The sequence below is a fragment of the Lygodium microphyllum genome, chromosome 11, assembly GCF_053477565.2.
Source record: "Lygodium microphyllum isolate KBCC chromosome 11, Lygodium_microphyllum_v1.1.10, whole genome shotgun sequence".
In the NCBI taxonomy this organism is placed as follows: Eukaryota; Viridiplantae; Streptophyta; class Polypodiopsida; order Schizaeales; family Lygodiaceae; genus Lygodium; species Lygodium microphyllum.
This window is the reverse complement of record NC_141145.1, coordinates 97,030,520-97,046,900: the sequence shown is the minus strand read 5'-3', so window position 1 is coordinate 97,046,900 and position 16,381 is coordinate 97,030,520. Positions and strand designations below refer to the sequence as shown.

Here is a 16,381-nt window from a genome sequence, read left to right as displayed (position 1 = left end):
CGTCTCATGGTTCTACACTAGAGTCACCCAAACCTCCAGAGCAAGAGAACAACAGCTCTAAACACAACACTCACCTTGACAAGAAGCAATGGAGACAGGTTCTAATAGATAAGGACAAAAATCTAGAGCAAATGCCTAACCAGGAGCAACTGTCAATGCAATCGAATGCAGGGCTGAACAGAGGAGAATTAGCTGGACAGCTAGACTCTCCAAAAAGAGAGGTAGTTGAACCCTCGCAACCTAGCAAGGCTGTTCAACCTAGTGAGGCCGTAGCAAAATCCCATGACGACATGCCACAGAAAGAGAATGCTAAGGCCCAACCAAGCACATCAACTACTGACCTAGTTCAGGATCTTGAGTCCTTAAAGGATACACCTCTAGTACCCAAGAGAAAGAGAAGAAAACAACGAAAACAACGACAGTTGCAAGCTACTGCAGACGACAAGAAGATTGGGACCAAGAGTACTGAAGAGATGATGAACAAAGCGTCCAGTTCATCCATAGATAAACCCATTGCCATCTCTCATAACAGCGGTGAAATCTCAGACACATCCATGTGTTCTGATAAATCAAAGCAACAATTACCGTCAACTATTGCTTACGACACTCAATCCACCGATAGAGAAAATCGCATTGATCAATCAAGAGTGGATACAACACTGTCACAACAGGATGCTAAGATCACGCCGGTCACATCCGAGGAGGACCATGACACAACTACCATAAAGCCTCAGGAGAAACATGAAAACCTCGAAGCATAAGCAATCCTAGCATTGATCAATCTTGCTCATCTAGGCCTGAGCCCCCAGCTATGCTAAAGCCTAAGGAAACCCTTAGAACCTTGCATGAGATAGCAACCGAGCAAGCCCTCATAGAACATAGAGATGTCGCAGAGTGCTTGACCAAGTGGGACACTAAACTGAAATTATTCGCACGTGTCTATGTTCATGTAGACATGGGCACATTCCCTAGGGAGCAACTTGAGGAATATTTGCCTTATCCGCTATCGTGGGAAGAGCAAGAATACCTTGATGGACATTATGACAAGCTCTTACATGAATGCATGCGACTCATCTCTGATGAGGAGGCTGACGAACTACGCTTAACCATGACATTTAATGAAATGCTCTGCCAGCCAAATCTCTTAGAGATAGAGCAACTAAAGCAACAATCAGAGGATAGAAGCCAATTTGAAAAACGTTGGTTTGAAAACCGCGCTACAATGGCCGAACTTGGAGCCCAAATCATGACAGTCTCGGAGGAGCGACTGGCTAAATGGCGGCCAAATGGCAGTCCCAAAGAGACCCGACCTATGTGGCACCAACTTCATTTCGAGTTCTAGCTACAATTCGAGGTACGGACCTAGCTAGAACTAGCCTAGAGAGCCCTTTGATTGATAAAGTTCTCACTGAGGAGGAGCTACATGTTTCCACTAGACTCGGACAAGGCACTATGCTACTCGATATTGCCAAATATTTATTATTGCTAAGTAGGCTACCACAGAAGCTAGATATTAGTGCCATACTCGAGTACAATCCTGAGTTCTACAATTGGGTTTTATCCTCACGGAGTGACATGGTTTCATGAACATGTACATAAATAAACAACGTGTTTTGTGACTGTGTAAATAATACCAAAAGAAGCAAAGACCAACACACCCCATGAGCAATGATGACCAAGTGCAGGTGATACGCATCAAGTCAAAACTAAGGGATTCAGGTTGGTGATGTCTTGTTTAGCTAGACATTTTCATTATGGTTGAAGCATGTGACTTGCATGTGCTCTCACACCTTTCCAAGTGAATGCAGAATGACACAGGTCAATGTTTAGAAGTGTTTAATATCCAAGTCACCACAAGACCACCAACCCCACAAAGAACCATTATGGAGGAAGTGACAGGAATATCAAGAAACAAAAGCCATGACGGAAGTGCCACTAGATGAGAACCCAAGGATACCTCTGCAGAAAGCACATATCGCAACTGAGCATGGCCAAAGCATAATCATCGATTACCTCCTCCTTCTTGGCCAAACTCTATATTCGGGCACGAGCCACGCTCTCAACAAGGGCAAACGTCTCTTCATCATCCAGGATTCAATTCGCAAGATGCTCTGCCCTTGTCCTACACAGCTCATTCCAAGTGCTACCTCAATTGTTCGATGTCTCACATGTTACAAAGAGGTTTGCAAAATCTCAAGTGTATCTCTTCATCTCAACAACAGTTCCTCTAGCATCAAGGCTGGTGACACAATCATCTCTGTAATATCCATTCTTCATAGCCTTTGGATCCCAACATTTCTCAATCCAAATGAAAGGCTAACAACCTTAATGTATGGCATTGATTATATTCATTTTTTTCCACCAAAAAAAAAAAAAAGAAAGAAAGAAAGGAAAGAAAAGAAAAGAAAAGGGGAAAAAAAAAAAAACACACACACGCAACACCGCACCTAGGGCTCCTCAAATTAGGTACGTCCAGTGACCTTGGTCGGCTGGCTCCGTCCCTAATCCCCTAGCCCTTTGTACATCCCCCACAATTGTTCAGGGCACATCAAGGGCAGGACATACCTAGGGAGCTCGCCTCGCCTATGGTTAGACCTGTCACCCTGAACCACTTGCACAATTCTTTTGCACACCATCTCAATACCATTACAACCAACAGTGATAAGCAAGGCATGAAAGACAATGGAAAAGTACACCATACTTTTCAAGCACTACAAGTAGCCACTAGCTACCAAAAGCTAAGACATCAAGGAGCTCAATTATGCTACATTGCCTTGACAAGACCATAATGATGTCTCAAGCAATCTTCAAGTATACTCCCCGTCTTCATCGACAAATTTTTCCATCAACTTAGCCCCTTGCTTCACTGACCCATTGCTATACAAGGAACCAGGCTGACAGTCTTCTAACTAAGTAATACCTAAATACGCATGTGTACTCACTTAATATTCACAATATAACCTATACACGGTTTGGGTCCTCAAGTGCAGGACGATACTCCAGGCTTGCTTAGAGTTCGACCTGTCTCCCAAAGTAGTCAAAATATGTCTTGTGCACGATAAGAAGACTAGCACTACCCCTTAGGGAGAGACCACATGAGAGGTTTTCCAATTGCAGGTATTAAATACTCCAACGAAAGCGCCATCAGCTCTACATCAACACTCAACTCTGAACTCTTGTCATTTACTTCATCATGCAAGACAACCAGAGAATCATCACGAGCAGAATCCACCATGAGCATCCCGAGAACACCAACACCCGTGCCAGCTATGAGTGACCATTCCCACCAAAGAGTAGCCCTATCGCCACCTACAACAATCATATCACCAGCCAATCAGAACAGCAAAGTGCCACCAACGACCTTCATCCGCACAAACATCTGAACTCCTCCAAGGCAAACCACAACAGTCCCTTCCACCCACGTCTTCGGTGCAAGCTCCGTATGCTCCCTTCCACGAAGAGTGCCATGGGACTGACACTCGTCTAGGAGGGGGGTAATGTTAACCCCAACACAAAGAAAGAAAAAGGAAATAAAAAAGACGCAGGGCAAAGGCGGAAAAAAGGCAGCCCGACTGAAGAAAGAAGAGGAGAAAATGCCAAAAGCGCAAGGGCAACCTTAAAAGTCCAAGGCAAATGCAAAAGGGGAAAGGTGCATTTTAAAATACAAAGGCGCACCCTGAAATCCTGTAAAAGAGTGCCAGGCTCTCTCCTGTGCAAATTGTAAAGATAGACAGGCGGTGAAGAAGAAGCAAGAAGGATAGGAAGGAAATAGGAAAAGATGACCTAGGCCAATGGCCGGTCATGTAAAAAGGGGATGACCGCCCAAGGAGGAGTAGGGCATGTATAAAAGCCAAAAAAGTGGAATGAGAAGCTCATTCTTGTGTGTAGCCAAAAGTGGCTCTCCTCTTCTTCTTCTTCTTCTTCTTGTTCTTGCTTGCTTGAGCTTGTGCTTGAGAGAGGGAGTGTGAGAGTGTGAGGGAGTGAGTGTGTGAGGGTGAGGGACCGGGGAGGAGAAGCTCTCCATCTTCTCCTCTCTTTCTGTTGTTTCTATCTGGCGACTGACTGCTGATCATCTGCACTGTTGTCGTACAACCTGCCACATCAGCAAACTGCTGCATTTGCAGGCTCCAGCTGCCGCCCTAACAGTTTTCTCTCTTACTGCAATCGTTGCAGTCTTTCTCTCACATGTCACCTATCGTCTGCAGTTTTCTCCCTCCTCACAGCTACGTTTTTAGTCTTTCTCTCTCCTGCAGACTGTCCTGCCTGCGTTTTCAGTCTTTTTCCCTCCTGCAAGCTGTCCTGCCTCCGTTTTTAGTCTTTCTCTCACCTGCTGCCTGCGTTTTTAGTCTTTTTCTCTCCTCACTGCTGTCTACATCAGATCTAGCTTCTCACTGCTGCATTTGCTGGTGTTCGACATCCGCAGGCTGCCTTGCTGCGATTCGGGATCCGTTCAGAGTATGACACACTCTCCTGCTCATTACCCCTGCCCTGATCCTTGAGATACATGAGTTCGAGGTTCAATATTCATTCACTGTATAGTATGTTTGCTGCATGAGCATCGTATTATTAGTAGTCATATCATTTCATTTATTCACTATGTTCATTGTCTCTGAGTTACCCTAACCCTAACTGTGTTCTTTTATTAGTCTGTGCTTTGTCGTACGGTTTCTGTTTATGCTTGTATGTTAGGGTATTTTCTTTACATGGTATCAAAGCCTAGTACTCTCTGAGAAACCTAGGCCTTTGATCTGAGAGCTCTTTACAAGAAGCAAGAACAACAGTAGGTTCAAATGACTTCGAACACATCAACACCGATTCTGTCTCCAGAATAGCCTATGCTGAGAACCGAGCGAGAGTGGGCCGATCAACTTGCTTCACAAAGTTCCGACATGGTGGAAGACACATCTGAGTACATGGAAGAAAAGATAGGCAAGTTGACCTCTAAAGAATATAAACTGATCATAGCCTATCGACGAAAGAAGATTGAGGAGCTCGACCAAAGGATCGCCCATCAAGAAAAGCTTCTGAATGAAGATATGCATGATTTTCACTCTTCAGATGTTGTGCGTAAGTCTGATGATGTTGCAGAGCCGTCGAGACCTCCATCAGGGATGGACCCCCCTCTTGGAGAGCAAGATTCGAAGTATTTTTCATTTTTTCAGACTCTTCCGTCCTCTCCGGTGCAAGGTACTTTTGATTCGTCTTTTGTGCCCTTTTCTTTTACCTCTTCTGTTTTGCAATATACTGGTAGAGATCATCTGGAAGAAAGAGTCCAGTCTATTGACTACGGAAAAGGTTCTCTTGAGGACCAATTCTTGTATGTTAACACACATCACGGGGATTATAAGAAAAAGTTAGGTACCTCTTCTTCTGCCCTTCCTTCTTTTCCGTCTACTTCACATAATCAGAATGAATTTGGTATTCATTTCACTTCATTACATGGTGCATCATTAACTTCACAATTTCATTTTCAGTCTTTAAATGATAAAAATGAACAAAAAGAATCTGCACCTCATACACCTCACTTTCAAACCCACCCATCCCACCATATTCTTCCGCTACTTCACCACTTCCATTTACACCATTTATATTTCCATTTCAGACACCTCATGTCGCACCACATCACACCCGGGGGTTATGGAAACATAGGCACATCCTTTAGGACCTCATCCTTCCCTCAACTGGGTGGTGTTCCACCTACCTCATACACACTTTCGGGATCATTGCAGCATGGGTATTCCAGCCAGTCTCTCCCGAGTGTGAATCAGTTCCCTCCACAGTTTGCCTCCATGACATTGCCTAGTGGACCTTCTGGTCATACTACTGTGTCCCAGCCTCACTTTGGATAAGGCTACCGTGTCCCAGTGCCTCTACCTACACCGGCACCTTATGGAAAAATTCATGTTCCAGTGCCTCCACATCAATCGGCACTCATTGGACACTCACAGCCTACTTCTGCCTACCCACCTCTTCCCCCTCCCTCTTTCTCTTATCAGACACACCCACCTCCATCATCTTACACCACCTATCCGACACCTCATGGTTCTAGCTCATCTTCTGCCAAGAATGCATTTGATAACAAGACTCGTTTTAACGGGTCAAACTTTACTACTTGGTCGAATTTGATGAGACATGTCCTTGACACATAAAACCTATAGGATCTTGTGCGAGGGTTGGAACCCCAACCCGATCCCGCATTTGTTCCATACGAGGTCGTCCGCTCATGGAAGGCTAGGAATGCCTCCGCTATTGTCGAGCTGATGCACGGCTTATTGCCTGAGTTTCATTCTCAGCTTCAGCATTTTGACTTAGCGTCAGAGCGATGGGCACACTTGACTGACCGCTATACAGCTCAGGATAGGACCCGTCGTATTAATCTTGACCATGAGCTTCAGCTTTTCAAAATCAATGACGGAGATGACTTGAAAGTCAAGTTGGCTAAGTATCGGCGTCTCCTCGCTAAATTCTCCACTACAGGAACTCCCAAGTCCTCTGATGATCAGGTCACATTGTTCCTAAATAAACTCCCCAATAAATACTTCAATTTTGTGGAAGGAATAGTTTCAAAGCCTATCATGCCTACATTCTATGAATTTGAGTGTCAACTGTTGCGTTAAGCACAGTTATTCGATCAGTTTCATCTGAATTCCTCTTCAGAGGGGGCTCTTCTTACTCATTCTCAGAAAGGGCAACAAGGGAAGGGCAAACCAAACCAAACATCCACTCAAAATCCAAATCAAACTCAATAGCTAAATCAATCTGGGGATTCTCAAGGAAACTCCCAGTCACAACTTAAACCAGGGTGGCAGAATGTATCTAAAAAGAATAGGTATTGTCAACATTGTCAAAAGGCTGGCCATTTTGACGACGAGTGTCGATCAAAGACACGAGGCACAGCACCAAAACCTAAATCTCAAACCCCTGCCCCTCCATCGGGCAACCCCCAGGAGGAGAGACAGGGTGATGGCTAGGGGCAGTTTAAAGGTCAGACTCACACTACCACCGCACAGCCATCTCAGTCGATAACGTTTCCAACTTCAAAGGGCTTGTCTGACTGGTCTGCAGAGGCCCACATTGTCTCCGTAGAGACATCCGATGCGAGTCTCGTTCACATCTGTGAGTTGCCTCCTAACGAGGTTACTACACAGGCCCACTCCTCACAGCCGAGCACTTCAGCTCCAGTTTGGATTGTGGACAGTGGAGCTACACATCACATGACTCCTATAGAGAACATTTTCTGTACCCGAGCCCCTACAGCCGAGCGGGTCCGTGTAGGAAACAACTCCTCGGTCAAGATTCAGGCTCAAGGTTGCATCAGTTTTGCCACTGACAAGGGTCCGGATCTAGCTTCGCTAGACAATGTATATCATGTCCCTCAGCTTAGGGCATCTTGGTTATGACTCACTTTATGAGTTGTCATGCCATGAGCTAGTTGAGGGCCTTGCACACCTAAAGCTAGCTCGAGATGTCTGTAAAGCCTGTCAGCCGAGAAGCAGCACCGTACCCCATTTCCTCAGCAGTCTACACATAGAGCTGAGGAGCCTCTTAGATTGATTCACATTGATCTTTGCCGGCCAACATCCACTGCCGCTTTGAACGGCACGATGTACTTCTTTTTGATAGTGGATGATCATTCTCGATACATGTGGGTGTACTTCCTCAAGCATAAGTCAGATACTTTCACATATTTTTCTGCTTGGGTGCTGCTAGTTCATAACTAGACTGGTCATCGTGTCGGCTGCATGAGGAGTGATAGCGGTGGTGAGTTTATCTCCCACGAGTTTTTCGAGTTTCTACAGAAGCATGACATTTCTCGCCAGCTCACCTCTACCAACTCCCCCTCTCAGAATGGAGTCGTAGAGCATAGGAACCGCACAGTCATGGAAATGGCACGCTCTATGCTGTTCGCAGCAGAGCTTCCTGAGCACCTTTGGGTCGAGGCTGTTAACACTTCGGTGTATATCCTCAACCATTGCCCGACTGCGGCTCCTCCTCAGAAGACCCCATATGAGGCATTTTTTGGATCTCGGCCTGTTATTTCCCATTTCAGAGTCTTTAAGTGTCGTGCGTACACACACACGCCTGCTGACAAGATAGATAAGCTTACTCCCCGAGCTGATCTCCTTATTTTTGTGGGATATTCCTCTGAAGCGAAAGCCTATGGTTTGTTCGATCCTCGGACAAACAAGGTGATCGTTGGGCGGGATGTTGTTTTTGACGAGAGGGATATTGTGCAGTTTTTTGCACTGGATTCCGATCTGTTTCGTTCTTCCACATCATCCGAGATTGTGCCTCCTGAGCCTAGTCTACTTCCCGCTCCTGACATTCCTGCAGTTTCTTCAGCTCCCAAGCCCCCTTCGCGAGACCCGTTACCTCACTGGTACCAGTAGACCATGCGGGATTCGGGGATCCTACCACCCGATTCCTCTTCGGAGGGACCTAGAAGATCTACCTGACTTGCTCCTCAGGCATCATTTGCAATGTTGTTTACAACTGATTACATAGCGCATTCTGAGCCAGATACATGGCAGGAAGCTCTTCAGTATCCTCAATGGCGAGAGGCCATGGAAAAGGAGCTAGAGAGTATTAACCGAAATGAGACTTGGACATTGGTGCATCGTTCGAGCCACAAGAAAGTCATCGGGACAAAGTGGATTTTTAGGACAAAGCTAAAAGCTGATGGGACTTTAGACAAGTACAAGGCTCGCCTTGTAGTGCAAGGGTTTCGACAAAGGCATAGCATTGATTATGAAGAGACCTTTGCCCCTATTGCACGGTCAACTTCCTTTCAGTTGCTACTTGCGCTCGCCGCTCACCATGGCTGGCCGATACGTCAAATGGATGTCAAGAGTGCCTCTTCCTGAATGGATACTTGGAGGAGGAAGTCTATGTGGAGCAGCCATCGGGCTTTCCTTTAGGGAACCCTAGGGATCAGGTATTCCGCTTACACAAAGCTCTTTATGGGCTGAAGCAAGCGCCGCAGTCTTGGTTCCATAGAATGAATGAGTTCTTATAAACTCATGGATTCCATTCTATCCCTTATGACCCGAACTTGTATGTTCGATCCACACCAGAGGGGGTTAGCTATATCCTACTATATGTTGATGACTTACTCATCACAAGTTCAGATTCTGCTGCCATAGCAGAAATTAAGGCTAAGCTTAAAGCTACATTTGAAATGACAGACCTTGGTTTGTTGTCCTATTTTTTGGGAATGGAGGTAGTTCGTTCTGGAGGATGTATTTTTGTCACAGCAGAAGTACGCACTTCTGCTTGTGGAACACTACACTTCGGATCAGACACGGCCAGTGGCCATGCCTCTTGATCCTACTATCCACTTGTCAAAGGATACCCTAGGACAGCCCTTCGATGCACACACCTATTGTTCTGTTGTAGAAAAACTTCTTTGGTTAATTTATACTAGGCCAAATTTAGCTTACTCAGTTAGCATACTCAGTCAGTATTTCACAGCACCTAGGATGTCACATTGGATTGCATGTCTTCGTGTGTTGCGTTATTTGTGGTATACTTTTTCTTATGGCTTGACATATGGTTATGGTTTATGTTTGCAAGGGTACACTGATTTTGATTGGGCAGCAGATCCTGACACCCGGCATTCCCATGGCGACTACCTCTTTACCTTGGGCACGGCTCCCATTTCTTGGTTCAGATGTAAGCAAGAGACAGTGGCGGCTTCCACGGCCGAGGCTGAGTACCGGGCTCTCTTCAATGGCACCATCGAGGCCATCTATCTGAGGAGTTTACTGGCGGCGCTTCATTTTCCATGTAACTCTCCCACAATTGTCTACTGTGAAAACTAGAGTGCCATTGCCCTTGCGGGCAATCCGATCATCACACCACGAACACAGCATGTGGGAGTCCACTTCCATTTTTCCAGAAGGCAGGTTGAGCTAAGCACTATGCGCCTAGAGTTTGTGCCTTCATCGGATAATTTTCAAGATATCTTGACCAAAGCGGTCAGCCGGTCAGTTCTTCAGTACCTGCTATCCAGGATCGGCTTGGGTACACCCTCTCCTACTTCTTGAGCTTGACGGGAAGAGGGTGTTTCCCTCTTGCTTTCCCTTCCAGTTTGAGAGGGAGCAGCTTCTACTCTTGATCGTGATAGTGATGATGCTTATTGTTTTTAGACATTACATTCACTTATTCTTTTATATTGTATTATGGGCATTTGTAACTTCATCCGCACCGTCAGGATGACCTGATTGTAAAAGGATACTTGGACAAGTGAACAATTCCCCTACGAGGGCACTGTCCCAGTGGCACCGTTGCATAGCATATTGCATGAGCATGACCTCTTGCATCTCCTTTTGCATTACCCCATGCATTGGCATTCTGTTCATGTAAACATGCATCTGTACGCATTTATCCCTTTTCAGTCTTTTGGAGTGGTCGACTCTAGGATCCACCATATTCGTAGCATAACACATGGCAGTTCTCCTAACGACAGTTTCCCTACCCTTGCTTGCTTGCTTGTTTTGCTTGTCTTGCTAAGCCCACCATCCTTTTTTTTTGCCTTTCCACATATTCACCACATGATTGGCACATACACACACTTGTTCTCATCCTTCGGCACTTATCCTAGTCAGTGCGCGGGATTAGTCTACTAGTTTTACGCTTGACTTGGGTTTAAAACTCTCTTTATCTTTTCCTATTTGTCACTTAATCGACCGCTGCCCCTATATTACTTATGTATTTTCAAAACATTTCAAAAAAAAAAAAAAAGTCCATTGATTCCATCCACCTTTGTAGGACTTGGTAGACCCTTGGGTAGCTACCGAGCACCCTTGGTCCGATGCCCTGGCCTCTCTGGGGTGATCACTTGGGCTCCCTTGGTAAGATAACCATCGCCTCTGTAGTCTTGGTAGGCCACTGGGCAGCCGATGTGCACCCTTTGTCCGATGCCCTGGCTACTTTGGGGTAGGATGCCTTGGGGTAAATCAAAATTTAGGCTGGTCTACTTTTCTCACCCTATTTTGGGCCTGAGAGGAGGTGTTGTGCTAAGAATTGCTCTTAGCCACTTAAACAGCCCCAAAACATGCTTATTTTAGGCTTATTTTAGCCAAAACCCTAAAACGAGGAGCAAATCGAGAGAGTTAAGTGGGAGAGGATCTAGAACCCTAATTTTCTATAAATTGGCAGCCAACCCTCCACTCTTCCCTGAATCTCGTTTTTTCAGGTTTCGGGTGTTATCAGCTTTCTGCCCACACCCCGTTCGTGGAGGACATCTCAACCCTTGTTGTCTATCACTGTTCCCTACAGTCTGGCGCCTGTTTCTAGCCCTCCACACGCTGATTTCTGCTGTTTCTGCCTGGTGACTGACTACTGATCATCTGCACTGCTGTCGTACAACCTGCCACATCAACAAACTGCTGTGTTTGCAGGCTCCGGCTGCCGCCGTGACAGTTTTCTCTCCTGCTGCAGTCTTTCTCTCACCTGTCAGCTGTCGTGTGCAGTTTTCTCTCTCCTCACAGCTACTTTTTAGTCTCTCTCTCCTGTAGGCTGTCCTATCTGCGTTTTTAGTCTTTCTCTCACCTGCTGCCTGCGTTTTTAATCTTTCTCTCTCTTGCAGGCTGTCTTGCCTGCGTTTTTAGTCTTTCTCTCACCTGCTGCCTGCGTTTTTAGTCTTTCTCTCTCCTCACTGCTGTCTACATCAGATCCAGCTTCTCACTGCTGCGTTTGCTGGTGTTTGACATCCGCAGGCTGCCTTGCTGCGATTCGGACCCGTTCGGAGTACGACACACTCTCCTGCTCATTACCCCTGCCCTGATCCTTGAGATACAGGAGTTCGAGGTCCAGTATTCATTCACTGCATAGTGTGTTTGCTGCATGAGCATCGTATTATTAGTAGTCATATCATTTCATTTATTCACTGTGTTCATTGTCTCTGAGTTACCCTAACCCTAATTGTGTTCTTTTATCAATCTGTGCTTTGTCGTACGGTTTCTTTTTATGCTTCTGTGTTAGGGTATTTTCTTTACAAGATAGACCAAATCTAAGGAGGATTTTCTAACAAAGGAAATCATTGCCAATGGCTTAAATATATCAAGAAACTACATATAATCTTACATTGAAGAAAATTGCACGGCCGCATAACTTTGCCATGCTTGCAAGACTCTTTTGTCAATGGCCTAAAAGACAAATGGCAAAGAGGATCAGTTGCAAATTCATGTATTTTTTCCCAAACATCAACATGTGTCTAGACAATTACATCTGAGATAGGAGTATTCTGGAGAACATCGTTACCATCTTTGAGGAGAAAATGGACCCAACATAGTGGAAAAAGGATAGTTGTCCTTTAAAATACCAAGAAAGTCTACAACACAATCCACTAGGATTTCTTGAAGGGGACCAGGTCTCACCTAGGCTTTTTGCAGCAATGGATCAATGGGGTGTCATCCACATAAATGGTCAACCACAATAGGTGATCAATGGTGGGATGTACGAGAAGTTGCAACAACTGTCCATTTGCTCTGTGCCTCTTCACATTTTTGAGGAGGCGATATGTTACTTCCTCTCTACTCTAATGTCACTAGCCTTTGATACGTTGGAGCTCCCAATAAGGAGCATGATGACAAGGCTTCTAGATTTGGAGTACAGTAATGACACAAGATCATATGTGGAGGGCGATGCGTTCAAGATACTTTGTCTAGCCCTGGAGATTTCTGCAAGGTAGCATGTGAGTAGATTAAAGTGTGTAAGCCAATTGGTTTTCTTGTACACAAATTCTGGAATTCTATCTTGATTTCACATTGATAAATTTGTTAGGAAAATAATAGCAATAGTTAATAAGACCACGCATTCCCTCTAGATCAGCTATATAAAAAGCACAATCGAGTATTTATATCTGATACAAAGTATCATCTTGTAGATAGATAGCATTTAGCAAGTTCAAGAGATGGTTTAGTCATGCACGTTACATGAGTTGTGCAGCAGGTTTTATGTGAGCAAGAGCTCAAATGACTCTCTCTTTGCCGACTAGAGAAGATAAACTATTCTTCAGTTGTGAGGTGCCACCCCAGTAGATCTATAGCCTCAACCTTCACAAATATCCCCAATTCCAAGACTGCCCTTAAGCTTTGTATATATAATATTGGATATTGCTCCTACCACAGTAAAATTCTCCCATCTTCCCTGATCCATCTATGCTGTTGACCACATGAATTACCATGGTTTTCTTTGAGTAATATGATCAGCGACACTTTTTGCATCTCTTCTCCCTTTGAAGTTTTGTTCAAGTGTTGCAGTCATGGCATCCTCTTGGGCTTTCTTGGATTGGCATTAACCAACTGTTTGAGTAATATATATCATCAAAATAATGCAACAAAATTGTTCAGCCAATCATTTCTTAAGCCTGTCAAATAAAATCACTTTTCAAGCCAATATTGCAACTCTTCATTTATTCTACCAATCATTTCATTCTCCCCTCAGCTACTCAAACACGTCATCATTGTGCCAAAACCCACGAAAACTGAACAATATCTTGAATTCCTCCTTGCAATCAAAGGAAAATAAAACATGGCTATGATACTATTATCACAGGTTGCAGGGTGTTTATCACTGATTTCATAAACTCATGCATCCATTGATTCAATCAAGAGACAAAATGACCTAGAATGACCCCCCCAGTCCCTATATCTATCTACTAAAATATATCAACTGGCCATCAATCTAGAGACGGTACCCCAGGTATTGACACAAGTTCCAGAACTTGTGCTGGTTAATAAAGACTTCTAAAGCCATCTCCGAGCTGTTGCAAATCTCCTCCCAGAGATGTCCCACTATAGATAAGAAGTTAATTCATCTATGAACTTCACATCCAAGATCTTCCGAAAGGATATGAGTGATTCAATGTCTCTGGCCCCAATCTAGCTCATCAGAAACATGCTTATGGTATCAACCACAAAGAAGAAAAGGAAGATAGCTTTACTCAGTCCATCAATTTCTCCTAATGGGATAACTTTTCAACTCTCTTAAAATGTATCATTACAAAAAAAGAAAAAACAAGAGAGAAATAAATGACTGTCACTACACCAAGAAAAGAGAAAAGCAACATATAAGATTGAGACAAAAAGCTGTAAGCACTTCTACGAATATCAACCAAGACAAACAATGAATCAATTACAACAGTCAAATAGCTGGGAAAGTGTGCAAAAGTAGATTCATAGAGCATATAGTTGAATGGCTACTTTAATTAACCTCAAAGTTCAAGTGCACCAACTAGCAAAATCAACAATATACATTCACAAATACCTTTATGTCCTCCAATGCCCTTTCATCTAGAACAGGATCCCAATCACCGTGCTGTAAACCAGTTTATATGATATTAATTGATACTCCATTGTAGTGCATATTTTCTCACTGCCTCCCACCCATTCCTTCCACCCAACCTCCCTCCCCCTATTTCCCTCATACTCCACAAACATCTTAGCCTCCTCCCTAGAGTGATGTACATTTTGCTCCCACCAACCCTAGATAAAATAGTTCCTAAAGCTTTTATCTCACTCATTTGTTGTTGAGGAATTACTATAACAATTATGCTTACATGGATTCACACGTTCAAATCTCCTCATGCCATTCTAATCTACTAGATAAATGCTTACATTAGTCTTAGAATGTCTTTTGAAGTTTTTTTCTGATTATATCAGAGATGTTTGTTATTGTTGTTGACTTTATGTGCTTCTAGATACAAATTTTCAATCACTCTCCTCCTAAAATACCCAGATGCACACATAACACATGGCACGCAAGCATAGAAAAGAAACACAGAGGGATGAGTGTCAAGCTAAACAAAACATAGAGGCATCAGTGTTATGCTTAGCTTCCAACTATATAGCCAAAACAAACTCACCTCAAAGCCTAGGTCCAGTGACATGTTGAGCCAAGCTTTTGTCCCAAGGGCTGATGTCCCATACCATCAACCAACATCATCAAAGTATGTGGATGAGACCACGAAGGGCCTAGAGTCTCAAGCGTGGTGATCACACAAGTTGTGGCACAAACGAGCCCATAGGTCCTTGGTACAGAACACTTGACCGCCATCATCGGAGAGGTTTCACATTAAGACTACTTAATTGTCCTAGCTTTTAGGGTATATTCAAATGTAGTGACCTTGTAGTTAGTGGGGAATTTTGTGTGCACACCATCGAGAATGTAACAGCATATACCACTTCCCTCCCTAATGAATGATAGTTGTCCTTAGCAATATCCTGGAGGACAAAAGTCAAGGAAGTGATCTCGATTAACCGAACCAGCCCCATCTTGCCTACATCTCGAGGTAATATTTCCACTCGACTAAATGACAAATGTTCATGATAAATGGTCCTTCATGATTCTTTGGTCCTATAGACAAGAACCGATTGAAGTACTAGTGGAATAGCCTCCAAACACTAACTTCCTAGATTATAATCACCTTGCCCCCAGCATTCTTTGAAACGACATACATGGAAAAAAAAATTAACTTGGATATCCAAAGGTGGGTCCAACTAGTAGGATACGATACTTATCTTCATTGGTAACTTGAACAGTTTGCAATACCTTGAAGTGAATTATCAACATTAGTTAGTGGTAATCACGTGGAAGTCTCTCAATACCTTAAGAAACACACATATATCTTGTTGGAGCATTGAAGGAGTACATAGTGGTTAGAATAAAGTATAGCCCAATCATGCACGGTCTTTATGCTTTCCTTAGCAAAATCATTCACGCCTTTGCATACCATACAAAAAGCATAGTTGCCAAGATTTTCAGAAACATGTAAAGGAATCATGTTTTGGAGTGGTGAAACAGAGTTTTGAACTCAAGCTGAAACAATGACACTTATGTCAATTTTTTAGGAATATCTTAATAGGGGTAATACCATTTGTAACTCTAACCTTTGCACCAAAAACACTCAAATTCCTAAACAATATAAATTCTACATATAACATTATAAGAAATTTGACGAGCCCAAACTACCAAAAACAATAAGACCACAATACATGAGTTTCAAGAATTTTCAAAGTATCAGTATCAATACTCAATATAAAAGACTATCATGATGTCATATACACTTAAAAAGAAGAGTTTGTGGCTTGAGTCAAGATCCAAGACCAAGACTCATGAATACAAAAAATGAAAATGCCATAGGAATAGGCACGTTGTGAACAATGAGCATTAAACAATCATGTCCATAATATAAATACATCATCCAATGATCCATGAAATGAGTCATGACGGACTACGATGTCAAAATATGACTGCTGTGAAAGTAAAATAAAGAGACAATAGGGGTTTATAGGGAGAAACACAGAGTGCGTATGGCAAACACTCTGAGAAAAGAGAAACTCAAAAAACACAAAAGAAAATGATGATAAATGATAAA

The 16,381-nt window shown here is 43.6% G+C and overlaps 1 protein-coding gene across 1 annotated transcript in view; it reads right to left on the bottom strand.

The window, feature by feature from the left end:
* LOC148029128 (uncharacterized) overlaps positions 1-16,381 on the bottom strand; it is a 241,234-nt gene that overhangs the window by 186,179 nt on the left and 38,674 nt on the right. The window contains exon 2 of the mRNA XM_087687881.1: positions 14,272-14,322. Within this exon, the coding sequence (XP_087544007.1) occupies positions 14,272-14,322 (51 nt within the window). The remainder of the gene's footprint in view (positions 1-14,271; positions 14,323-16,381) is intronic.